Here is a 26711-nt window from a genome sequence, read left to right on the forward strand (position 1 = left end):
ATATATATATATATAATCTTGTGTCAAGTCATATTTTTAATGTCTTAATGTTTCTACTTGTGAATAATCTTTTCTCTGTCAAGTGATGAATTTCAGATTATTTGAAAATGATCTTTAGTCCTGCCCAGATAGATAAGCAGCAACAGGTTTTGCTCATTGCTGATACTTTGCCTTTTTTGGCATTGTATTAAAACTCACAGATGTACTGTGTGCTCCAGAGCAGAAAACTGCCAACATTTCTACTTTTATCGAGGTGCTCACACTGATGATGATCAGTTAATCAAATGCATTCATTCAGCAATACCTAGGTGTTACATTCAGTCGTAATCCTAGAGGGAAGTAGCTAACGCAAACAAAGTTTTTCGCACTAAGAGTTTCCTCTTTGGGCTCATTTAAATAAATATTATCATGATGGATTCTGTTGCTGTATAGGGATTCAGCTTTTTCCCATGGTTACTAGTTCCTGGGCAGTGCCAATGAGCAGGAGCTGTGGGTGATCTTCCTAATGAGCTCCAGAACTGCAGGAGAGCTCCCTTCCTTGCTGGAGCATTACATACCTATTGGTATTTGCTATCAGTCTTCTCTGGTTGTTAACTAAAAGACTAATACTTGCCTTGTTTTCTCCTCGTGCCTCTAGTGCCTAGCTGTCTCCTGAGTTGCCAATTCTGGATCCATCGGCTACTTTCTCGTGCCTGCAAAGGAACCATATTCACCTTCAGCTGCCCAGCTGCCTTTCCACCACCAGCCAAACTACTTACCCTCTTCTCAACATGCCGAGGTCTCCACCTTCCAGTAAGAGTTCAACAACCTAAGACTAACCAAACATTCTCCGATTATCCTGGGCTTACCATATTTCCTCCCTGCTCAGGTTTCCCAGGCTCCCTTGTAAATAACACTGTTCAATATACTGTAAACCATGTTCAAGTTTGAGTCTGCTGACCCTCAGTCTGGTTCTCACTGGGTTTTACCTCCAAACTGTGATAGTTGTGTTTTTGTACATTTGAAGTTAGATTTAAATAAAAAAATATTTAATATGTCCTGCAACATAAAACCCTTACATTTGAAAGTGGGAGCACTTGCTTTTTGTATGACTACAGACATGAATTTATTACAGGAACAACAAAAAGGTTAAACAGTGTCATCTGGACCAGTTTCTTTAAGTGAGAAACGTTTTATCTCACATCCAGAGGACTTCATCAGTCTACGGCCTGCCAACCAGATCTGTCCCATAGGTAGCCTTCACTGCTGGCTTCAAGCCAACCTCCTTGGTTGTCCTCAGGCTGTTTCTGTGAGTAGCAAGTTGGCCATCTGGCCTAAAACATTTAATTGTTGATGATTGATTGTTTAGGATGGGTGTGTTTTGAATGTGTTAAAAGTCTACTTCTGAGATTCCGACAGGAGGTTGGCTTGAGACACAGCAGTGAAGGCTACCTATGGGACAGATCTGGTTGGCAGGCCGTAGACTGAGGAAGTCCTCTGGATGGGAGATAAAACGTTTCTCACTTAAAGAAACTGGTCCAGATGACACAATTTAACCTTTTTTTGTTGTTTTCTATCTGGATAATTGAGCTTACAAACCTTTTTTATTTTTAAATACACAAACATTTTTTGTAGAAGAATATGAGGATTTATTTGTCAACTTACTGGTAGTGGGTCGTGGAGTGACATGCACGCGCACAGTTATCATCTGCGGCCCTGCAGAGCACCAGTACCAGGCAGTATCTGTCATATGAAGCTTCTTGAAGGTTACAGTGAAAGCCCCAGTTCTGTCATCTCTGATGGCCATTGAGGAGTTCTCGTAGCTTCCCACGGAACCGGTCGACAGGCAGGATCTTGGGTCTCCGCTCCGACACCATTTCTTCTCACTTTCTCTGTTGGCATCCAGACACAGGAGAGTCAGTAAATGCTGATCTTCCACTTGTGCTCAGCGTGAATGAAAGGTTTCCAGCCGACAGCCATGCTTCTAAAGTTCCTGATAATGCAATCAGAGCTGGTCTCATGGCAGAATCTCACACTGACATTATAATGAAATTCTGATCAAAAGGAAATGTAAATGCCTGTATCTCTCACTGTAGAGGCATTGGACTGTGACAGAGCTGCCCTCCACTCCGCTCACCCTGCTGTTCACAGCTTTCAAGCCTGCAGAAAACACCAAAATGTCTCATAAGACGTTCAAGAGATGTAGTCATCAAATGAAAATCCCTGTTTTGACTCACCATGGATGACTTTAATGTTGGTGAATGTGGTGTCATCAGCTTTCCACACTCCGCCTATCTCCACCCCGCACATGTACCACCCAGAGTCCCCCTCCTTCAGCTTGTTCATGGTCACAGTGAACACCTGCTGGGCTGGGTCATCAAAGATGCTCACTCTCTCCTCAACCGGGTTTATCACCTGGGGGTCGTCGGTTCGAGCTAAAGAGGTGCAGAACTCCCTCAGTGCTCCCCTGACACCAGTATTTTACATGGTTGGTGTACTGTGGCTCGTAGTGGCAGGGGATTGTGAGGGATTCTCCCTCCAGGACTGAAAACTCCCCCTCTGTGACAACCTTACACAGGAAGACTGATAAAACAAAAGTGGTGATAAAAGTTGAAAAACAATTTAATGTTTCAGAATTTTTTACTTTTTATCTGTTTAGCTGAATGAGAAAAATTGTCCTTTTCCACATTTATAATTAAAGGTCCCTTTGTTGCACAGCACAGTTCCATTCTTTTCCCCTATCTCCCTTTTAAGACTTGTTATTCCAAAACCAGGTTAACAGTCTGTAAATCACAGGATTTTAAAGGCCTGACAGATAAACTTCAAACATACTGTTGCCTAAGGGGAAATATTATGAAAGCCTGGAAAATTTTCAAAAAAACACAAACTCCCTCAGTGCCTCCTGCAGAAAACAGCAGCTTAAAAAAAATTCAAGTCTGTCTTCGTCAAACAATTCATACAGAAAAGTAAAGCATAGAAACAGTTTATAATAAAGTGGTCGACAAAACTTGATAATAAAGTGGGAACACGGCAGCAGAGACATTAATCATGCTTTGTTTCAAATCATTAATCAAATGCCTTTTATCATCAGACTGCATCAACTGTACCTGGTATCCATGGCAACAGGCTGAAGGTGAGTCGAAGGAGCTGCAACATTTCTGAAGTTCGACTTTGAGGCTGTTTAGAGTGAATTTCCTTCCAAGCATAAAGACTCCAGGTTTCGCTGGGTCAATTTCCCCTCAGTCACATGATCAGGAGTTAAGTCCAGATGTTCCCACATGTTAACTGTGTAAGCGCCAGTTTGGTTTTAAGTGGGAGTCATTTGAGTAGAGATCAAGGATGTTGAATTATCTGTGGAGCTGACACTGAATTCCTGAAGTTGTTTGTGACTTCCTTTGATAATTAGGAAATCCAGACCTGAGAGTAAGAGTTCCCAAACTGATATTAGTCCTACATGTAAAGGAAATGTTTCAACGAGGACATTAAGTTTACTGGATATGATTTACACAATGGAAGCAGGTGCACGACGTACGGGAGCACAGTTAAACGAAACAATAAAAGCAAATTAAAGCAACTTACTTGGCTGTTGTTCTTGTTCTAAAGTCGTTTCTGTTCAACTGTTCCCTAAAACTGACGGTCTTATTTTGAAAAGTTCAGACTGAAAGTTCAGTCTCACCAGAGAATCGAAACTTTCTCACCCTGACCTCATTCCAGAAACCCGAGTTTGTTTTGGAGATCCAGAACTTTCCTCCCAGCTCTCCAAAACATGGTCCAACGTGCTGTTTGTCTCAGTTACATGGGGGAGCGGAAACTTTCACTTTGTGGCCATTTGCCCCATTTCTTAGAGCACATTTGGTACAGGGACAATTCAGGTTCTTTGGAAAGGTTCAGAAGAATTAACATCTTACACGTTGCAGATAGCGCTTTGAACCGACTCAGTTTGGAGAAACAAAGATTGAACAAACAAGCCAGCAGCCAGAGGCACCCCCCCACACACACACCATAAATTTTTATTTCCTTCCCCCGGCCAGACAGTTCTTCAGACACAACCAGACTGTTCTCAAAATATCTCACAAACCACTGAACAGATTTTAATGGGACTTTCAGATGATAATCATTAGAAAAAACAAAACAAGGCTACAACTCAGTTCATTGTACACATACAGAGCTCACGGGTGGTGTTTTAGTAGCTGAGAGCTGTTTCAAACACTCTGTTAACAGATTGCACAAGATTTATTTAAAACTCCATCATGCAAAGAAGTGAGTTTCCAGGTCTCTCTCGTAAACAAGTCCTCGTGGCTCAGTGGGATTAACCTGTTTAAATAAAGGTTGAATGAATGAATATGCTTTCTTTCAAGAAATCCTAGTTTCTATTGCGTATATAAATTTAAGATAAGAGGGTACTATCTTTTTTTTTCATTCATTCAACCTTAATTTCTACAGATAAATTACACTTACTCTTACCCATAAAGTAGAAACAAACTAAAATACAAAGTGGGTCCACATCAGAAGGTGAATCCCATTAGCCATTTTTCCATTGTCCACTCTCACAGCTTGCTTTAACTCTAGTCAGGGCTACAGACCTCATGACTGATGTCCCTTTCTGGCCAGTCAGTAGCTGCAGTGTGCTGATGTCATGTTTAGTCATTTTGAACCCGTGGGTCCTAAAAGAACTGAGCTGGTAGACTGAAGGTACGACAAGACGAGCCCATGGAAAATGCTAATATTGCAGTAATTTTCAGATACAGGTACATCACAACAATATCTACTGTATAACTACACTAATGAAGTTCTGTTATAGCTTTATTTGATGTTTGTGGACAGCAGTGGCAATTTTAGCCTCTTTTTACAGGTGCTTAAATTTTAACTCGGCACCCCTGAAAAATTAAGTACTGCAATTAATTTTTATTTATTTTTTGTGGGGGGCAGTTCAGGGTTTGGGTTTTGGGTTCTGTTTATTGCATTTATGATTCAATGCAACAAAATAAACACATGTAAAAGGTAACAGATCATTGTAATACTTGGTTTATTTACATAATGACATTGATTGCTGGATAAGCCTCTCAGCTGCTGCTTCCAGTAACTGTGGCCCCCTGAGCAGTTTAGTTGAATAGCCCTGATTTAGACGCTGGAATACAGTTTATTTCATTTCCAAAACCTAAAATGAGTCTGGAAAAAATGTCAAAGATAGATAAAGCCCTGCAGTCGACCTCATGATCAGCTGAATACAACAGTGAGGAAGTACATGTTCTTCTGTATGAAGGTAACTGCAGGTAAATCCTCCATTTTCTGTCATAATTACATCGTTTGCTTAAAGGTTAATGCTTAGTTAGTTGTTTTTCCTCTTTTTTTTGGATGTATATATATGTTGCAATTTGGTTGCATAAGTATAGTTTTTGTTTGTTATGAGCAACACTAAACTGAATCTGTACAAAGTGTTTATTAGGTTGTGTAGTGTAAAGCCAGTGTTGCCAGGTGAGAAATTATCGCACTAGAGACATAAAATTATCGTATTTTGAGGGAAATTATCGTACGCCCGTCATAGCCAAAATAACAAATCTATTGATGCACTATAGTAGTGATGGGTCCGCTTCCAGACCGGCTCTGCTTCTTCTTCTTTTATTCTTTTCCTCACTCATGGGGCGCAGCAGATTATTCAGCCAATCATGGCCGTTGTTCTGAGGTAAACGCAAATACGTCACTTGTATCTGTTTGCTAACACAGATGCCTTCAGGGTTCACAAAAAAAATCTGACAGACAGTTGCGAGAGGCTGATGACAAATGATTACAACCACACATTCACGGAATGGTCAAATTGTCGTATATTTGGCCTTTTTTGGGATTATTGATCATACATCATACAAATACGATAATTATCGTACACCTGGCAACACCGTGTAAAGCAGAACGCTACATCTGTAGCATCTTAGCTAGCATGTCTGTATTGCACGCTGCTAGCTTAGCGATACTTCTTGTTGTGCTGAGCTCTTTACAATTGTTATAGAATAAAGTGTTTACTTATTGAGGTAAACGTAGAACAACCCGTTAAAACACACCAGAACGCAGGAATGGTCTACTTCATTCAACATTTTCTGGGGGAGGACCACCCAACCCCACCCCCCCACCAGTATGTCCCCCCCACATTATGAATGCTTCTGACGCCAATGGCCATCACATTGTTCCGGCCCAGAGCCATAGTCAGCCCTGGGGGCTAAGCACCCCTAAAGATCAGATTCTAGAATCGCCCCTGGTGAGCAGCACGGTGGAACAGCTGGTAAAGCTGCCTCCTCTCAGTCGTTATAAGATCAAATCTTACTTGCTCTCTCCGTGCATGCGTGGGTTTTCTCCCACAGATCAGAAACATGCATGTTAAGACTGTTTCTCTAAATTGATGTTCACAGCTGAGTCAGGTCATCTGGAGAAGATCCATCCAGAGGAGCTGACTCAAACTTGTTAGATACAACAGATAAGATGTTAACTGTTCATAATAAGCTTTCAATAGAACCTCATTTCATTTGTCCTTAATTGCTTTAATATCGATGTTTGTAGGGTCTCTGGCTCCTACACCGACATTTCTCAGCTATTTTAAGATATTTTGCACGAGGAAAACAACAAATTAGAGGCACAAGGCCGCTGGATGTTTTTATTTTGATGTTAGTAAAACTGAAATGATTTCTTTGTTTACATTCATGAGCACTTTACCCCATGGGGTACAGTTCATTATATATTCAGTTCACAAGTTTGACTGCTTTAAAATAGATGCTCTATTAACCACATTTACTGGTTGTGTTGTGATATGTTGCGTAACAACACTGCAACAAGTCCTTTTAGTAATTTCTTCCAAATGAGCTTCATTTAAAGCCCATTTGGAAGAAGCTGTTTCATCTGCCTCATTTATTTTAGAAATAATAGTCTATCACCACTGGCTTTGAGATTTATGCTCTGTCCACTTTTGGCTTCATTGGTTTCCTTTCAGAGTAACACATGGGATGAGAGAATGCACAAATGATTTAAATATTGTTGCATTTCAATGTGCATGAGTGCAAGTGCATGTACATACTAAATATTTTATTTAGCTTTGCACCTGGTTAAGTGCTGCCTAATAATTCCACAGCTTGTATTTGGACTTTAGTTATTTGTATGAAAGTGTCATTGTTGCCGACCATGATTTTTCTTCTTTCAGCTGCTCCCTTCTTCAGGGGTCGCCACAGTGGACTAACTCGCACGAAGACTTGTTTTACGCCGGATGTCCTTCCTGACACAACCACAGACACCGAGCTACCACAGTCCTCTGTGTGGAGCAGAGAGCTGCTGTCTAGAGCGCCCAGGGGTGCAGATGGTGGGGGTTAAGGGCCTTGCACAAGGCAGAGTAGGGCAAATGGGGATGGAGGCAGGTGTGGGTGCTTCACCTATCCCACCCACATTTGTTGGTACGGGAATCGAACCGGCGACCTTTGGATCACAGGCCCACCTTCTTGCTATTCATGATTAATATCAAATATTGAAATAAAGAGTATAATTATTTGCATTTTTTTAAATCTACATGTCAGTTCAGTTTCACAAAGGATCAGGCACAAATGTCAGCCTGCAGTCAGTTCTCATCAAAAATGTCCAATATTTCCTGAAATACCATAAACCAGTGGTTCTCAAACTGGGGTCCCCAGACCCCCAGGGCCCATAAGCTGGTGCTTAGGGGTCTGCCAAATATATATATATATATACTGTATATATTTTTACAAGCACATACATAGTTAAAAACCTGTTAAAATATACCAAAATGCAGGAAATCACATCTACTTTATTCAAAAATGTTGTGGGGAGGAACCCCCCCACTATTTTCGTTCCGGCATTGATAGTTTTAAAAATTAATACGTTACTTGTTACGACTACTGCTGTTATGATTCTGTTCTGTTTTATGTAATAATTTTTGAAGAAGTGACAATACATTTTTGTTCATTGTGTGATAAAGTTTCAAAGTGGTTTTTGATTCTGTTAATTTTTGCAAGACTGTAACTTTTGGAAGTTAAAATTAAAAACGTGTTAAGTGTGTCTTGAATGAAAAAATACCCCATGTTTAAAAGTATATCAATTGTATTGATACTATTAAAGAAAAGGTCTAAAGTTTTTATGTTACACAAATATTTCTATTGCATTAAAGAGACAAAGTGAAGAAACATATTTAATAAGCATGAGTTATGAGGGGGGTCCCTGAACCCAAAAACTTTGAGAACCCCTGAACACAACAGAACTCCTGCTATGGTAATAGTCACTCAGCCTTCTTTCATAATTATCTGGATCTACTTTATCTACAAGCAACTTTAAATTGTTTTTTTTTTTTGTATTTGAGCTAAAAGGCAACTTTAACCCCGACATAAAAACTAACTACTGTATGAACTTCTCATTAAAACACAGGTGAGACACAAAAAACTGTTAAATGTCTCATGTTTCCCGACTATAAAGAGAGGTTGTGGTTAAATCTGGACCTTGTTTCAATTTACGGTATATTCAGTCTGTGTGTCCTGTACAAGACATTCTTTGAATAATCAAACTACTCTAATTAGCAGCTTTTTGTCTGAAAGTGTTCTTTATTAAATTTCAAATTTAATTCTTAAATGGACAGAAGATAATTCAGTTCAAAAAGTTAGCCAACGCCACTGTTACAGATGTTTTATTTCTGTCAGTGCAGTCAGGGAATGCTTTACAAATGTTAAAAAAAAAAAAAAGCATCATATCAGTAAGAAAACTGCTGCATCAAGTGTAAGGCAACGCATCTCGTTCACTTGATGCCGTCCAGGTCGTCAAGGAAAATATCGTAGCATCCAGGGTTTTTACAGGTGGTTGATGACGTCATGTGATCTGTTGGGACACAAAGCAAGAGTTCAGATTATTTCTGCAAGTAGCATCAGACGCAACAGACACGGGACAGAGCAGTTTGGCCATCGTTGGCCCTGAAAAGCAAAAGCAGCACGTGTCGTCGTTTGGATGTGAGAAGCAGCTTATCTGGAGCCGTTCGATGTGAAGTGATGAGCTGACAAGTGAAGAACAAAGCTGCGCCTCCAGAGTATTCATTCATTGTCTAAGCATATCATCTCAGTCCACAGACACGTTTTAGGCTGAATGTTTAACAGTAAGTGACTGCAGAGTCAAACTACTTGATCATCAACAGTAATAAAAGTTCTGATTCAATTAATAACCTTAAACAGAGTTTGGATATTCTGAAGTGGGTTTCTGTGGCAAGGCTAAGAGCATTTATCTCACCTGTATTACATAATTATACGGCACTGAAAAGGATTGTACTTTAAATGTTGTGCTACAACAAAAATATAATCTACTGTTTGACTGACCTCAGTTTGAACAAAGATTTAGTTTTAAATGGCTGAAACAGATTTACATGTCTAAAAACAACTCATCTCCTTTCATTTCATAACAGTTCTTGCAAACACCATTTCTTAAACCTTTACACCAGAATCAATTTGCATTAAAGTTATTCTGCCGGGGACATCATGACGTTTCTGCTACAGTTGCCCCCGACTGAACCAGAAAGGCTACAACTAGCCCAAGTTGCTATTTGCTCTCACAAATAACTAAACTGCTTTGTTAAGAACAGTTTAATGTAATTTGACAGTAATGTAAGGGCTTATAAAATAGAACTTGCATGATCTGATACTTTTGAGATTTGACGAGTGATTTTAAGATGATCCTCTTTGGTCTTGGCCATCTCAGACAGGTCATCTTATTTAAACTTATTTTCTCCAAAGTGACGTATTTCACAGAGATATCTACAAGATTTGTTTATAGCCTTTCCACAGACCACACAACAAACTTTACCTTGATTCCCTTTTATACAAACATAAAACTGGTCACTAAATAAGAGAAAACAGGCAGTATGACTTCAGAGGAAACTAGGAAGAGAAACAGGACAATCTGTTCAATCGGTGCGTTTCAATTTAGTGGCCAAAGTAAATGCAAACTAATTCCACTTTAAAAGCACATAAAATAAATGTGTGATCGCTCTCCGTGTCTGCTTAAATAAAAGCTAATAAATAAACATACAGTAAAACAATGACAGTGTAAAACATTCACCTTTTGAATGTTAAGAGCAACACAAATTTGATTTATATCCATTTTAGCCGATAAAGTTCATCACAACGAGGTGGAGGACGGTGCTGGCGAACAAGAAGTCGGCGAAGGCTCTCTCAGGGGAAATGGACAAGAAGTCTCCTTTGTTCTGAGGGTTGATCTGGATGCGAAGACAAACTGGAAAACACACAGGGGTGGTTCAGTTGTTTCTTCAATACACAACGTGCAGAAAGAGTTCAGCTAAAGAGCTAACATTTACAAATTTTGGTTTCATTCAGCTAAAAACTAACAACTTGTTTTGGAAAACCATTGTCACCACTTGTAGAAAAGGAATATTGTTTCCATCACAATAAGAGTAACTCATATCTGTGCGTTATTTATGTTTATTAGCTCTACAGTATGATGATCAATAAATCTTTAACGTACAGAAAAAACATGAATTAAAACCGTTTTGTGAAGCAAAGAATTCATAGAAAACCACATTAGTTACTAAACTTGTCAAAAACTAATTCCTAAAGAGTAATTTAATCCAAACTATGGAAAAATGAGATAGGCTCCTAGACCATGGGTCACGTTCCTCTTTTTGTTCTTTACTTTGACAAAAGCTTTAGGTAACCACTGCACTTTGTAACAGTTGTTTTAGGGAATAACAGTCCGGAAATAAGAAAGTAGTAAACATTCAAAGGAAATTTTTTAAAAACTTAAAAAAGCCTGAAAAGTGTTTTAAAAGAAAGTCTGACTTATTGGAAGCAAAGGAAAGAGATGAGAGGTAGATCCAGATTACAGGACATGTAAAACATGTTATTTGCTTTTAAATTGCACTTTTTAAAAAGAAGCATTGTGGGGATTTTTTGTGGCTGAAATCTGTTTAACCTATACACCATCTAAATTTGGTCTGTTGCCTTCATACATCTCCTCCTACATGTCTCTGCGTGAGTGCAGCTCTCAGGACATCATTACCTGCAGTGTTCCCTCAGTGCGGACTGAATGAGGCAAAAGGGCCTTTTCCTACTCCGCTCCTGGAATATCTTGCAAAAACATCTGAAGCTCTCGACCTTGACCTCTCTAAGTGGCTTTAAGAATCTGTTGGACTCCTGGCAAGGACCAATGCAGACATGGTCCTGTTTTTAGTTTTCTACATTCGCCTTATAATCTAGCCGTTTTGCTATTTTTGGCCATCTTATTTTAATTTGTATTAAAAAAAATAATCTGTACGCCTCTTTTATGATTGTCTATTGTTGTCATCACTCTTTGTTGAAATCAGGTCTCTCTTGTAAAGGAGTCCTCGGGGCTCAATGGGATTAACCTTCTAAATAAAGGTTGAATGAAATTTAAATATCTGCACTCAGCAAAAGTCACAAAACTGTCTTTAATCATTACATTTTGCTTTCAAATAGTCACACTTGAAATGACTCCATTTTAAATAGTCATCCTTAAGAAATTAATCTTTAGAAAAAGATTTGAAGTTTTCTTTTGGACAATGACAGCATTCTAAAGTCCAGTCTTTGTACTTGACCATCTACAGAGAATGTTGTCATAATCCTCCTGTCAAGTGTTTAAATCCTAATCAAATTAAATTTAGGATATAAGCTGATTTAATGTCTACATTTACAGAAACAGTTCATACCAAAACGTATTTTTTGACAGTTTGCTGCTATTCTGATATGCAAATATTAGTATTAATATTAATTAATGAGTTAATGAGTTACAGCAACATTTGATTTCCCTTTGGGATTAATAAAGTATTTTTGAAATGAATTAAAAACTGGTGTACATATTATGTAGTGTATTATCTTTAGAGCAACAAGGAAATTGCCCAAAAAATATACAATTTTCTTAACTCTTTTAGCCATTTATGTGTAGAAAATTAAGACTTTTGTTAAGACTGTGCATGTCCATTCTGAAATAATGGAAGATGAAGTTTAGCTTAGCTTGCTAACATAGTTAGCTTTTTTTCTGCACGCACTAGAGGCCACGAGACTAAAGAAATCAAAACTGTGGAGCAACGTGTAAAATTTTTAGCTGCCAATACATTAATCTGCTTTTTTTTTTTTACCTGCAAGAATGAATGAGCCCACGCAGGAGATAAAGCCTGACAGAAAGCTGTTGAATGGGAAGGTTCCGACGAGCAGACAGTAGAGGAACTGCAGCGCTCCTGTTAGCAAGATGTACAGCAGATACGCGTCCACCACCTTCAGCTTGGTGGGCGTCGTGCTACTGTACTCCTCTAGAAACCGAGAAATAACAGACAGCACCGAGTTGGACATGATTCTTCGGTTAAAATGTATATTTCTCTTGGTAAGATTGGCACAACTCCTCTTCCTCAGTCAAATCAGTGACGTGTCCTGATTAACCGGAAGCGGCGTTGGTGCAACACAGAATATGCTCCGAGTAAGCTCCAACGGCTGTTTGGCGTTCGACCACGGAAGAGCAAAGATGAGTAAATAAAGTAAGATGATCTACTCCATCTACTCTATTCAATTTCAAGCTCGCTTTTCCTTTATTTTTTTATTAGATCTTATGTACAGAAAATTTGCTAATATAGGAGAAGAATAATGAAGAAAAAATAATTTAGGGGGCATGTGTATTTTTTTCAGTTTAGTTCAATCTATCCTTTACAGTTTGCCCATTTTTTCTTAGAGTGGATACACCTTTAATATAGACGATCTTTGCATGTTGTCGGCTGTCGTAGGTTACATGTTACAAAACAAGGAAAGCCTTTAAAGCAACTTCAAAACGGAGACGGGACAATTGGTTGTCAGACTTTTTTCACCTGAATGTAGTAACCGAAATGTGTCAACTAATGGATCCAGCTACAACCACAGCTCCCATGCAAAACGACTGTGAGACAGAGTGAGTATATTTTTCTCATTATTTAACACCAGACAGACGACTGTACACCGAGTACACTTCTGAAGAGACTTTAGCTGATGTCAACGTGTAACTGAAGTGCTGTGTCATTCTAGCTGAAATGATCTAAAAATGTTATATGTGGAACAAAACTGTAAATCACTACTATGATGGTTAGTATATTTGTACAAATGGACTCCTGTATAATATTAAATATGATACAGTGTTCATTGTCAGCAATAGGGATAACACAATATATTCTACATGACTTTCTATGTAAGTCTGTCAGAGTAATGTTAAATAACTAGTGGCATTACAAAATAATATATGAACAGTGTGACACATTGTTCATATAATATTTTGTAATGTCCGTGGACTGAATGGAAGTGGAGCAGAGGTTAGTGACACTACTCTGGGTGACTCAGCAAAACTGAGCTGAACTGGTGATTGTAGAAACAGGTACATGTGAGTCTTTACCTGGTCCGCTGATGGTTGAGGGAGAACACTGAGACTGGTCCTTTTGTACCTGCTCACTCACCAGGTGGGTTTGGAGAGTCTGCAGTTGAATTTGAGTCCAGCTGAGCTCAGTTAAATCCATTCAACCTTTATTTATACAGGTTAATCCCAATGAGCCTCGATCACTCTTTGTTTCAGGTTGGAAACTAAACAAAACTGGTGAGATCACAGTTACATTGTTTGGTTATAGAATACTAATAAAGTGTCATAAATAATGAGGATATGATCTGTATGTTGGTGCTGACATGCTATGAGCCTTGTCTTGCATGATGGCTTTGAAGTGTGACTCTTATCTATGTAGCCTTCCTGTGTGTGCCATGCAAATAATGGTAACGCTGGCAATGCTGGCTCTAACCTTGACCAGAAGTATTAGTACTATGCATTCAGTGTGTGCTGGATAGTACAAGAACGATCTGTTATCGCATCATTCTTTACATGCCTTCGACTCTGAACAGGTCGAGTTCACTCTGGAGCTGGTGGCCTTCTTGGAGTCCAACCTCCATGTCCCTGTTGAAGACTGCAGAGTCCAAAATTCTTGCCTGTAAGAGCGTGTTGACGTGCATTCATGTTGGGTGATTACGTAACCACAGAGTGTTGATTTAGAAATGTAACTAATGCCTGTCACTATTCGTTAAAGGTATTCAGAATAACATTTGGGCCAGATTTGTGACTCTTCCAAGCCAGGACCGAATATGGACTTTATCTGTCAACAAGGCAGCTTCAAAACCTGCAGAACAAGGTACTCGGTTCTAAAATAATCTTTTCTGTTTCCATGAAGGAAACAGGTGTGAACCCATAGAGCAGAGATCACCAACACAATTTGCTCAGTGGCCAGAATTTCAGGCTTCAATTAAATACTTGTAAATTATTTTCCCAAGCCACGCAGAGCCACGGTATAATCATCAAAGAGTTGCATGCGGCTTCGGAGCTGTGTGTTGCCGACCCCTGTTCTACCCCATACTACTGTAGGATGGATGTGGCTCACTGGCTGTAGATATGATGATAACTGCTTCAGCATCAATCCTCTTAACCCGCTTCTTTCTTTTTAGGTCATGGGGGGTTATTGGTGCCCATAGCCAGCAATCACTGTGCGAGAGACGTGCTACACCCTGGACGGGTCATAACTCCATTACACGGCCACATGGAGACAAATTACACTAATTTGCCTAAAGTACATGTTTTAGATCTGTGGGAGGAAACCGGAGTCCCCTGAGAAAACTCTTGCTTTTGTGTAGAGAACATGCAAATTTCACCAAGAAAGTTCCCTGACCGGGATTCGATCCGATGACCTTCTTGCTGAGAGGGAACAACTCTACTAACTGAGCCACCATGCCTGCTTTAGTAAGCATGATAGTAATATTTTCTTTTCCTGTTTTTCCCTCTAGCGTCTAAAACTCCCCTAGTGATGGTTCATGGCTTTGGGGGAGGCGTTGGACTGTGGATCAGGAACTTGGATGCACTGAGTTGCTCACGGACCGTCCACGCCTTTGACCTGTTGGGCTTTGGCAGAAGTTCCAGGCCTCACTTCCCCTCAGAGGCTGCCAAGGCAGAAGAACAATTCGTTAACTCTATTGAACAATGGAGGCAGTCTGTAGGAGTGGAGAACATGATCCTGCTGGGCCACAGCTTGGGAGGCTATCTTGCTACCTCATACGCAATTCAGCACCCTTCTAGGTAATCATGACGATGAGATGATTGAACCATATTGACAACTTTACATCAGGTCAAGATTTTTGTTATTAGTACTGAGAGGTGTGAAGAATCTTGTGCGGCTGCATAGCCCTTTTTCTCATAAAATGTAGTATCTTAGCAGATGTTCTGAATTTATTGCTCACTAACAATAGCAAGCCAATATGGATCCAAAAACATGCTAAAACCATGATAACACCACAATGGTGTTTAACATACCAAATACCATTCTTGAGCTGGAAAACAGTGGTTTTCTTCTTCTTCTTCCAAACAGACTTCACACTCATACTAAAAAGTTTACAGTTTTACTTTACCAGCAGCTCTCTCGTCTGCCAAAGCCTTGCCAAAGTTGTACTCTCTGTGCTTCTAATACTTTTGCTCAAAAAGTTTATTACTTTAGGTCAGCTAGTCTCCATGGTAAGTTAAGAAAACCCACTGATGACTGCAGGTTCAATTTAGCTTTAAGCTATTTAAGTGGTATCAGTTCTTTCATCTAACTCTCATAAAAGAAAGTCAATTTCCCAAGACATTTTCCTGCAAATAACATTTAAAGACACTAAAAACATTGTTCATGTGCAATATCTGAAAATTATTTTTACTGCAGTGTTATGGTCTCGCAGCAATCAGGTGGAATGTGTGAAGAATTTTTACCAAGCTCATTAATCACACAATAAATTCTCTGCTCTAGCTAAAAGACACACACTAAAAACACTGTTACTGCTCAGTAGCTCTGTTAGTTTTAAAGGTGGCTTAGTCAGGTGTCTTTGAAGCCATCGCTGAAGAAATTTAGCTATTGCTTTTAGACTCAGCAAGCAGCAGTTTGATCAAGCAAGCAGTTTAATCAATAGTGTGAAGGTGATTAGTGTGAAGCATAAATTTGTAGTTTAGCATGATTCACTTCCAGAAGAAGGGGTGCACACAAAAAGCTGTTAATATTTGTTCAATATAGGATGGAAAAGAAAGGTTTTAGCAATTTAAAATTCCCAAGATATTTATATAAAAACAAACACATTTGAGTGAAGCTGATGTTTGTGGATTTATGGATAGTAATAAATACTGGAACTGTTCTATTGCACCCAATGTGACCCCTTGTCCTATATTGAGATTCACAGCCAGCTAAACTCTTCTGTCACTTCCTTCAAGGAACAGGCACACGATGTATTTGATCAGGATTTAATGCAAAGTGTGAAACTGAAACATTACAAAATACAGAAAAATGATCAATATACAAATCATGGCTACAGAAATAAAATAACCATTTCCTTTTCTGTACAAGGCACATTAAATGGTTAATTTAAATTTAGCAGTCTTATCACGCAAACGCAAAAAATGGTTGTGTTGGCCTACGCGACTATGCAATATTGCGTGGACATCGGGGGAAGTTCCCGAGGATTGGCAGACCGGGGTGGTGATCCCCCTATTCAAAAAGGGGGACTGTAGAGTGTGTTCCAACTACAGGGGGATCATGCTCTTAAGCCTCCCTGGTAAGGTCTACTCGGGGGTTCTGGAGAGGAGGGTCTGTCGGATAGTCGAACCTCGGATTCAGGAGGAGCAGTGCGGTTTTCGTCCTGGTCGTGGAACACTGGACCAGCTCTACACTCTCAGCAGGGTCCTGTAGGGTGCGTGGGAGTTTGCCCAACTGGTCTGCATGTGCTTTGTGGACTTGGAGAAGGCGTTCGACTGCATCCCTCAGGGATCCCTGTGGGGGGTACTCTGGGAGTATGGGGTACCAGGTCTTTTGATACGGGCTGTTAGGTCCCTGTATGACCGGTGTCAGAGCCTGGTCCGCATTGCCGGCAGTAAGTCGGGCTTGTTCCCGGTGAGAGTTGGACTCCGCCAAGGTTGCCCTTCGTCATCGATTCTGTTCATAACTTTTATGGACAAAATTTCTAGGCGCAGCCAAGGTGTTGAGGGGATCCTTTTTGGTGGCCTTAGGATTGCGTCTCTGCTTTTTGCAGATGATGTGGTCTTATTGGCTTCATCAGATCGTGATCTACAGCTTTCACTTTAGCGGTTCGCAGCCGAGTGCGATGCGGCCGGGATGAGGATCAGTTCCTCCAAATCCGAGGCCATGGTCTTGAGCCGGAAAAGGGTAGAGTGCCTTCTCCGGGTCAGGGAGGAGGTCCTGCCCCAAGTGGAGGAGTTCAAGTGTCTTGGGGTCTTGTTCACGAATGAGGGAAAAATGGAGTGTGAGATCGATAGGCGGATAGGTGCAGCGTCTGCAGTGAAGCAGGAGCTGTACAGGTCTGTCATGGTGAAGAGAGAGCTGAGTCAAAAGGCGAAGCTCTCAATTTACTGATTGATCGACATTCCTACCCTCATCTATGATCATGAGCTTTGGGTTGTGACCGAAAGAACAAGATCTCAGATACAAGTGGCCGAAATGAGTTTCCTCCGCAGGGTGTCTGGGCTCTCCCTTAGAGATAGTGTGAGAAGCTCAATCATCCGGGAGAGACTCAGAGTAGAGCCGCTGCTTCTCCACGTCAAGAGGAGCCAGTTGAGGTGGCTCGGGAATCTGGTTAGGATGCCTTCTGGACGCCTCCCTGGTGAGGTGTTCCGGACACGTCCCACCGGGAGGAGACCCAGGACACGCTGGAGGGACTATGTTTCTCGGCTGGCCTGGGAACGCCTCAGGATTCCCCCAGAGGAGCTGGACCAAGTGGCTGGGGAGAGGGAAGTCTGGGCCTCCCTACTTAAGCTGCTACCCCCACGACCCGACCCCGGATAAACGGAAGAAAATGGATGGATGAATTGATGGATGGCTGGTAGCAGCAGATTTTATCCTGTGGTTGTTTCACTTCCAACATGTACTAATCTCCATCCATTAAGTGAAATTCAGTATGCTTACTTTTTGTTTAGGTTAACGGAACATGATTCAAGATTCTGTTGGGATAATGAAACACCATTCACCACTTACTACTTAATTATCAGTGGTGATAAATTTAAATCATAGAAGTGCTTTTATTTGCCTGATGAGTGTTGTTTTGTTCAAATATGCAAATGCTGTATGTGTAATTATTTCACAAAATACAGTCAACAGTCAATTTATTTGATTCCTTATTTTGTTTAATTTTTTAACAAAATTTTTGTCCTTTTTTTAACAGCAAACAAATACTGAAAGTTTTTCTGTTTTTGAAGATTATGAAAGTAATGTCAAAATATACATGACTTTGGTGCTGAAACAAAACTGTCAGACCTGCAGTCTGAATATCAGTAGCTGAAACATCAAACTATATTATCATTCTAGCAATATAACATCAACTATATTATATTGCTAGAATACTTCTCTTATTGCCAAAACTACACAGGTAGGTAACACGACAGGAATGTTACATCCGGGATGTACCCTTGTCCATCGGACAAAATGCAGATAATCAGTGTATCTGTAAAGCACAACAAAATAGATGAGTAAATAGATTTTAAGAGAATGGTTCTTGATTTTCACTATGAAATAAATGTGTACTGGTGGTTAGACTCATGCAGATTCTGAGGCAGCTGATTTGCATCTGCATGATATTCCACTGTAAGCGCAGTGATATTCCACATGATATTCCACTATATATATATATATATATATATAATTCTCTGTAAGCTGTCTGCAGGATCCAAACTTTCAGGCATACTGTAGGAAATCATGGGTGTTGCTTGATATTTGTTTTTCAGCCAAAAGTTGTCATGACATTTAAAACTTGAGGAACTTCTTGACAGCACATGCACTGTGTCACGCTTGGTGTTACATCGCAGTTGCTGCAAGTACACCTGTCATGGGAACACATTCATTCATTCAACCTTTATTTAGACAGGTAAATCCCATTGAGCCTTGAGGACTCATTTACAAGAGAGACCTGATTAACACAATATAAGTCTAAGAAATAATAAATGTATATATTTAAAGAAAAGCTTTTCTATATAATAATATGAAGTTTTTAAAAATTACACACAGGTAGTGCTTTCAAATCTTGAAACATCCGTTGATTCTTTATCTTATATTTACAGGTATATATAATATATATCAAATTTATTGAAAGAAATGTCAGATTCTTTGCTGCTCTTATCTTTTGTAGCAGCAGTCAATTTACGTGCCAGCGTTCCCCTTGAGGGCAGCCAGCTTGGGACCCAAAAGTCCCAGGTTCGATCCCCAGTCACTACACATCACGTGGCGTCTCTGGGCAGCACACCTCATCCCCAAAATGCCCCCCGGGCGCTTTCAATAGCTGCCCACTGCACCACCTGGTGGTGGATGGGTTAAATGCAGAGACTAATTTCGCCATTGTATGGAAACATGCAGTGCTGACATTGTGATGACATTATTATTATTATTATTATTATTATAAAACTGTGCAACAAAATCTCAATAGATTAATATGAATGTGCTTTTTTAGTGACATATATGGACATACAACTGTTCATTTCAGCAGAATGAATTTACTTTTAACATTATTTTATCAATGTTTTACTTCCATATATATATATTTATTTCTTTTTTTTTATTTTTTTTCACAGAACATTTGATGTCACAGGCACTTTAAACAACTGTGCAAGTGTGTGAAAAGACAAATTTAATTTGCATTGTCTACTTTGATAATTGAGCATGGATCAGGACATTTAGTTTGCACGAGTTCCTTGTATTTTTAGATAACTTTCTTTGATTAATTTCCTTGTTTTCCTAGTGGGTCTTTTCCACATGTAAAAAAAAAAAAAAGTCAGCTGATGTGTTGCACTTTGTCTTTGCAGAGTGTCACATCTTATCTTGGTAGACCCCTGGGGCTTCCCTGAGAGAGCAAAGCCACAGACCAATGAGAGTCAGGACACAGAGGTGGTGAAGAGAATGTCCCCTCCACGATGGGTGAAAGTTATTGCATCGGTTGTTTCCCTCTTCAACCCACTGGCAGTGATCAGAGCAGCAGGACCGTGGGGTAACATTCAAATCTATATCTGCTCGGGCTTTGTGACAATAAAACACTCTCCTGTCCTCTCACAGTGTATCTTTTATTGATTCAGGTCCAGGCTTGGTGAACAGATTCCGTCCTGATTTCAAAAGAAAGTTTGAAGATCTGTTTGATGACGACACAATGACGCAGTACATCTACCACTGCAATGCACAGAATCCAAGGTACGCCTCAGCACTACATGTCCCAGAACGCTCTTTGACAAAAAGCTGAAGAAAAATATAAACAAATAGAAAAGACTAAAGCATCTAGAAGAAAAGATCCAATTTGATCCACAAGCAGGCAAGCACTAGATCAGTAAATTATTTGATTTGTAAGGTGGTGACACTTCTACAATGGCCACCTGAGGGGATAACTGTTCGCATAACAAGCGGAAGGGATGGAGTTATCATACCATACCATTTTATTTAAAGAGCGCTTTAAACAGCGACAGGGCCAACCAAAGTGCTGTACAGACAGAAACAAACAGGCAAAGCACACAGCAACATATAATGTAAAATCAAAAATATAGAAACAAAATAATAGCAGATAAGAACATAATGATTAACACAGTGTGACGCATACAGGTTCAACACAGATCATACAGTGTTGAAAGCCAGGGAATAGTAGTGGGTTTTTAAACGGTAGGTGGTAGTTGGATCATTTAACAGTCTGCCAAAACAATAAGTGAATGTCGGCAGACGCAGATGGCATCTAGTAGATGTATTAGACAGCATCACCTGCACTTTATGGATTTTCCAAGGGTAGTGAGTTTGCAGAAGGGTGAATGGTTGTGTCATGCAACTGCTTGGCATGTGGAAAAAGTTGGTTAATGAGAGCACCCACACATGTCATGACGCTTTTGGTTGCCCAAAACAAATCACACAATGGGAGTAATGTTGTTCGACCTCAGGCGACCCCGATGGCACAGTGCTACATAAGTGATGCATCTGCATATTTTATCCCTCATGAGACAACACCCTCGTATAGTCTTTCAACTACACATTGTATGTCTATAGTCTGCTTGTGACATGATGAGGTCCTCCTGTGGCCAGCCAGGTACCCAGTTTAGTTTTTCTGAAATGCATATATAAGAAATTAGCTTGGACTCTGACCCAGTGTTGATCCGTCAGATCTTAAGGACCATTACAACAGCTGTAGACCAGCGTGTTGCAGAAGAGGATACAATGGCTGTATGACTCGGTTCTATCATAAACCACACTTTGTATTTAAATTCAAAGGGGTGCCACACTCTACAGCAATGGAACCAGCAGTGTGCCCATACTGCCAGCTCCAGCATCCTTTTGATCTCATGTTGTAACTAGAAGTACTCGAAGAGCACTCACCTCCACCAAGACCCTAGGGTCACTCTTGCAGTAATATCTTGTGCAAAGACAGACAAGAATCCTTTAAAAAATACCTGGACTCAGATGGTGATCCAGATCACCACCAAAATTTTATAATTTGTTCTTTGTGGCAATGTCAGAGAATTGTTTAGTCAAAGGTTATGGATGTTTTGATTGTGCTTTATTATTGTGGCTGAGAACGTATTTCCCCTCTGCCATGAGAACAAGGAGCTCGGTTGTTTCCCAAAACAGCCAAACCGTCGCCCAAAACACCCTCTTATCTCGAGCTGAAGGATGAGCCCATGAACCATATGTTTGTGCCATGCGAGACTACGTCTGGCTTCAGGAACACCTGCTGGACTATGTTGAACTCTGCTGAGCTGAGGATGTTATAAAAGTGAGCAGATAACGTGGTTCGTAGCTCATTTCTGTGACTGGTTTTTGTGGGTACACATTTATGTATGTTCATGTTTATAATCTGTCCTGAAATCTGACCTTGCAATAAGCGCCAGTTAAAAAAAAATCTTCACTTGCTGTGAGAGTGTTTTATTATATATTTTTTTTAGTTAAATATCAGAGAATGAGAAGGTTTCTCCAACATTTCCTGAAGATTTTATGAAAATCCGTTCACAACTTTTTGAGTAATCTTGTGCAGACAGACAAACCAACACTACCGAAAACCTACCCTCCTTGGTGGTGGTAATTATTGCAGTGTAGTCACACGGCTTTTCAACAACGTGAGCCATTTCCTTTTCGGCCGAGTCCTAAAACTTTTTATTTGTCAGTGAGTGTTCCTAAATAAAGAAGTCATGTTTTCCAGTATCACTTTTCTCTTTCCTTTCTTCTTCCCAGTGGGGAGGTTGGTTTCCGGGCCATGTCAGAAACCCTGGGCTGGGCCAAGAGACCTATGCTGCAGCGTGTCCACCTTCTGCCCCCCTCTATGCCCGTCTCCATGCTGTATGGAGCACGGTCCTGGGTGGACAGCTCGTCTGGGGACAGAGTTACTGAGATCAGAGGCCAAGCCCACACCAGAGTGCTGGTGAGTGGACACAAACTTTTCCACACAGAAGGATAGGATGGTAGTTGTGGCCACCAATGAAACTATAGCAATTAAAAATCTCAACAAGATGATAAACACACATATCCAGAGAATAATATCAAATTATACAATCATTACGTAAATGGCAGACTTGAATTAAGGGACAGAATAAATTAGTATAACTGATGATTGGCATTGATTAATTTTCTGAACTGTCTCCCTCTGCAGCTCATAAACCATGCCTCACACAATGTGCATGCTGATGAACCAGAACAGTTTAACCAAGTGGTTGAAGAAATCTGTCAATCTGTGGACTGACCATGTGTGATCTAAAAGGACTTCTGTGTTGGCAGTTCATCATGAAGGTCGCAGCTCTGCACCTCTTCAATGTTCTGCTCTGAGGCATTTTCATTTGAATGTAATTATGGTTTCAGTTTTCCTGTCCTAAGTCCATACATTAACATTTGATAAGTGGTGTTTGTACTATAATGATTAAATATGTTTATATCATGAAGATGTTCCTATATTCTGCTCACACAAAAAATAGTCAAATTTATATATTTATCCAAAAGGAAAGAATTGTACTGTTTTTGTTATTTAAGAAATGATAAAGATGAATCTTTGAGGTTGAACTGAATCTACAGTTAAACTCACTTTAACTTGTGCCTAATGCAGTAAATCCTTTTGCATGTCTTTTATCTGTTTTATGGTTTGTTTGTTTTCTCTAAATCACACAAATGGTTGTGGTGCCCCAATAGAGTCAGTAAAAAGTTTATTTTTGTAACTTTTTTCCTGTCTGCTGTGAAGTAGACATTGGATCAAATGTAAAACTTTTTACTAGAAAATCAAGAAAATAAACTTGGAGGTAATTTGTTCTCGCAACATATTTACATGATTTTTACCTTTGTAAACAGAGCCTTAAAGGGTTAATGCAAATCTTTTGAAATGAGGTTCTGTAGAAAGTTTATGAAAAATTAACATCTTACCTGTTATTGATAGATTTTTGTACAACCCTAGTTTGAACAATCAGACTGAGTCTGACTTGAACAAGCTAACATCTAGTTCAAATGGTTCTTAACCTAAGTGAACCCTTGTTGTCATAAAACAATTCCAATCAAAAAAATCAATGGTTCATGCAGAGGCTGTTTTATTAACACTTTTTTTTACACTGCTGTTATTTTCCCATTAGTTTATTCTAACAAAAATCTTAAGAGATTCCTGCTCGAAGCATCCCCAGACTGCAACAGAAAAGTTAGCAGCTAGCCACTGCTGCCACAATTATTACTTTCATGTAAATGATGGCTGTAATAGTAGTGTACATTTTTATAAAGTAGCTTTAGCATAAAACGCTATAAATGTTTTGAAACTGAAGTTGTTTAAGAATGAGACAATCCAAGTTTTCATTCTGATCAGAAATAATTTCTACATATATCTAAAAGATCTGAGTGATTAATGATCACAGTGTTTCCCATGTTTGCTTTTATTTACATTCAAAAACAATATATGGTACCTATCATAAATTAAATATAAAATGTGTGCTTTGAACCTCTCTGGGTTTTTTTTACAAGTGTTTTGCAAAATAAGAGAAATTTGGAAACAAGAAAGAAAATTATAATTTTAAGAGGCTTTATAAACTGTTTATTATAGATTTATAAGGTTGTTAAACATAAATAACTCATAACAAACCCAGTTATTCCCTGCTGGCATAGACTGCAAACTATGGCACTGATTACAAATGTGAGAGCAGGTTGAGATGGAGAAGATTTATGAACAGTCTGTTCCCAGTCAGCTGAAGTAGAAGTTCAGCTTTACACATAAAACATGCCCAGAGAAAAATATGGGGTCCCACAGGAGTTGTTTCATCCAAAAACCCATTTTTGTGACATGAATATTGTTGTAGCTGTGAAATCATAGGGTACAAGTAGTGCATCTGTCCTTGATGATTATAACTGCATGTCTACCAAGTTTTAAAATCATCCATTATCAGATCATCAAAATGTAAAGTTACACACCTGCATTGGATTTCCATTTGCCATACCAGTATAGACTTCTTTTTAATAATTCATGGGTTAAGAAAATGTTTTATTAGAGACACAACATCGTTTATACAAAAATACATTAGCTAGATAAATAACATGGTAAATACTTAGTTTTCTTTACATTTTAACATTGAGTGTTAATTAAATGACTAGAACCAGGAGACGTTTAGGTACGTATTAGAAAATAGTTTTTGTTTGTTGTCTGCTTCCATTTACATCTATTTTACACAGATTATGGACAAACATGATTATTACAAAGTTACAACTATAGGAAGGCATTTTGCATTTAGTAACTCAACAAAAGTGTCGGAGTTGGTGCTTTTTTTTGTAAAGATCTCATTAAACATGAAACATTTCTCCTTATAGCTGCATAATTTTCAGACGTACAAAATGTATTGTTTTTGTGAACCAGTCTGTAAAAATGTAGGTATTTAAATTTTGTCACATTTTATCAATGTGGGTGATTCAAAGAATTCCCTTTCACAAACGCAAATCCTCCATTTTAGCCATGTAATAATCATTTTGTCAGCACTTCTCGCTGTGACACAAATTAATATGATAATAAAATGTTCTCCCTTTGCACCTTCACATGCTTTGTTCGGTGGTTTTAAATTGCACTGGTTTTAGAACATACAGTAACTTCAGTACTTAAAAAGCCTGCTGTGCATTTCACAACTGCAAGTCAGAAATATGTGTTTATATTTAAAGTGATAAATAATTACAATATTAATACTGATAATACAACAATTAGTGATGGTATTTTCACATTACAGAATATCAAAAGTTCAGAGTTTGGTATAAAACAAAGCAGGACTTTCTAACATACAAGAATTTAACCCACTATATGTTTAGAAACTCTCAGCCTAAAACTTCAAATAAAAAGTGATGTGAGGGAAGCTGTGCCTTCTGATTTCCTCTCACTGTTCAAGAACGACAATGTCAGCCACTCCGTGCACTTGAGTGAGCTGTTTACAGTCGAGAGATGCGACCAGCTTCCTGGGCCCGGGTTGGTATGGGATGAAGCGTTCTGTCAGTGTCACTGTGGCGTGACTGCCAACATCGCTGGGATAGAGAAGAGGCAGCACGTTACACTCGAAGGGAAAATAATGGAGAAAGGAGACGGAGAAGAGCAACAGAAGATGAAGTCTTACCCTACGATCACTTCATGGCCCTTCTGAAGGCCCAGGCCCTCCACTCTGAACACAACGTCCTTCAGTGTACATGGTAATGGGTTGGTGAAGTTAATCTTGGCTGACATTTCCTTCCCTACCACAGCATCACCCAGAGGCTGCCAACAAAAAAAAAGAAAGAAGTCAATTCATTTACAAAGCACAACCAAAGTGCTGAACAACGACAATAAAACAAAGCAGAGATATGAACGTCAATAAAACAATTTTTAAAAATTCAGAAAAAGTAAACGGAGAACATAAAGTGATAAAATACTAAACCAACTCACAATGAGTTAAATGTCAATGAGAATGTGTTTTTAAAAGGGGTTTAAAAGCAGGAAGTGAAGAGGCCTGTATAATGTTGGAGGACAGATTGTTCCAAAGTTTGGGAGCCACAACTGAAAAAGTTCAATCTCTGAGCTTCAACCTACAGTTTTCGGGACAACAAAAAGCAGCTGATGATCCCAGTGCCCGCGGACAAACATAAGGATGAAGTCAGAGATACAAGGGTGTAAGGCCATTTAGGTTTTAAAAATCTATTCAGTGATGCACAAGGAGCCAGTGAAGTGAGGACAAGATGAGTGACATGTTCTCTAACCGATGAGTTCCAGTTAAGAGACAAGCAGCAGAGTTTTGGACAACCTGGAGATGTGAAAGTGGGACCTGACTAACCCCAACATAAAGTGGTCAAGTCGGGTTGTGTTGTGATAAAGACATGGATTGTGTTCTAGCTCTGGGCAACACTGACGTGAGCTTTTTAAGAAACTAAGACAATGAAGAGAGACTAAAAATATGCTACAGATTCCAATCTTGTACAGTAAGATCATGTTCAGACATTAATTAGTTGCCTACCGTGATATTGAGGTCAGGTGTTCGGAGTCTGAAGCTTGTCTGGTTGGCTAGCACTTGCTTGGTTTCAGTGACTCTTCCACAGAGGGATAGCATCAGCGCTGCCTGATCCACCAACTGGTTCTTGTACTGCTGGTAGGGTAAGATCCATTCAATGTTTTTTTCTGTGTGAAGAAAAAAATTAAGTGTTGAGATAAACATTCAAATACTTGAAATTTTGTTGAATG

The 26711-nt window shown here is 39.4% G+C and overlaps 4 protein-coding genes across 5 annotated transcripts in view; 1 reads left to right on the forward strand and 3 right to left on the reverse strand.

The window, feature by feature from the left end:
• pigr (polymeric immunoglobulin receptor) overlaps nucleotides 1-6175 on the reverse strand; it is a 44998-nt gene extending 38823 nt beyond the window's left edge. Inside the window, 6 exon segments of the mRNA XM_037682048.1 lie at nucleotides 1645-1871; nucleotides 2058-2139; nucleotides 2217-2445; nucleotides 2447-2562; nucleotides 3087-3174; nucleotides 6128-6175. Of these exon segments, the coding sequence (XP_037537976.1) occupies nucleotides 1645-1871; nucleotides 2058-2139; nucleotides 2217-2445; nucleotides 2447-2562; nucleotides 3087-3174; nucleotides 6128-6175 (790 nt within the window).
• A 2534-nt stretch (nucleotides 6176-8709) lies between these two features.
• On the reverse strand, nucleotides 8710-12423 carry dad1 (defender against cell death 1). Its single transcript, XM_037681582.1, has 3 exons — nucleotides 12116-12423; nucleotides 10063-10236; nucleotides 8710-8835 (listed from the first exon to the last, which is right to left on the reverse strand). The coding sequence occupies exons 1-2, from the start codon at nucleotides 12324-12326 to the stop codon at nucleotides 10106-10108; spliced, it is 342 nt and encodes a 113-aa protein (XP_037537510.1). The 5' UTR covers nucleotides 12327-12423; the 3' UTR covers nucleotides 8710-8835; nucleotides 10063-10105.
• Nucleotides 12424-12760: 337 nt separating this feature from the next.
• On the forward strand, nucleotides 12761-23177 carry abhd4 (abhydrolase domain containing 4, N-acyl phospholipase B). 2 transcript variants are annotated; one of them, XM_037681583.1, is made up of 9 exons: nucleotides 12761-12912; nucleotides 13564-13584; nucleotides 13881-13966; nucleotides 14063-14164; nucleotides 14811-15099; nucleotides 19849-20030; nucleotides 20116-20227; nucleotides 22241-22427; nucleotides 22656-23177. In XM_037681583.1, the coding sequence occupies exons 1-9, from the start codon at nucleotides 12851-12853 to the stop codon at nucleotides 22743-22745; spliced, it is 1131 nt and encodes a 376-aa protein (XP_037537511.1). In that variant the 5' UTR covers nucleotides 12761-12850; the 3' UTR covers nucleotides 22746-23177. The 2 variants fall into 2 exon arrangements, with proteins under 2 accessions (XP_037537511.1, XP_037537512.1); XM_037681584.1 differs by lacking the exon at nucleotides 13564-13584.
• A 2123-nt stretch (nucleotides 23178-25300) lies between these two features.
• The window catches only part of tgm1l1 (transglutaminase 1 like 1), a 28306-nt gene continuing 26895 nt past the window's right edge, over nucleotides 25301-26711 (reverse strand). Inside the window, exons 12-14 of the mRNA XM_037682132.1 lie at nucleotides 26488-26648; nucleotides 25618-25754; nucleotides 25301-25528 (exon numbers count right to left, since the gene is read on the reverse strand). Coding sequence (XP_037538060.1) covers nucleotides 25384-25528; nucleotides 25618-25754; nucleotides 26488-26648 — 443 coding nt within the window. The 3' untranslated portion in view covers nucleotides 25301-25383. The remainder of the gene's footprint in view (nucleotides 25529-25617; nucleotides 25755-26487; nucleotides 26649-26711) is intronic.

This window comes from Nematolebias whitei, chromosome 9 (genome assembly GCF_014905685.2).
Source record: "Nematolebias whitei isolate Nwh7 chromosome 9, NemWhi1, whole genome shotgun sequence".
NCBI lineage: Eukaryota > Metazoa > Chordata > Actinopteri > Cyprinodontiformes > Rivulidae > Nematolebias > Nematolebias whitei.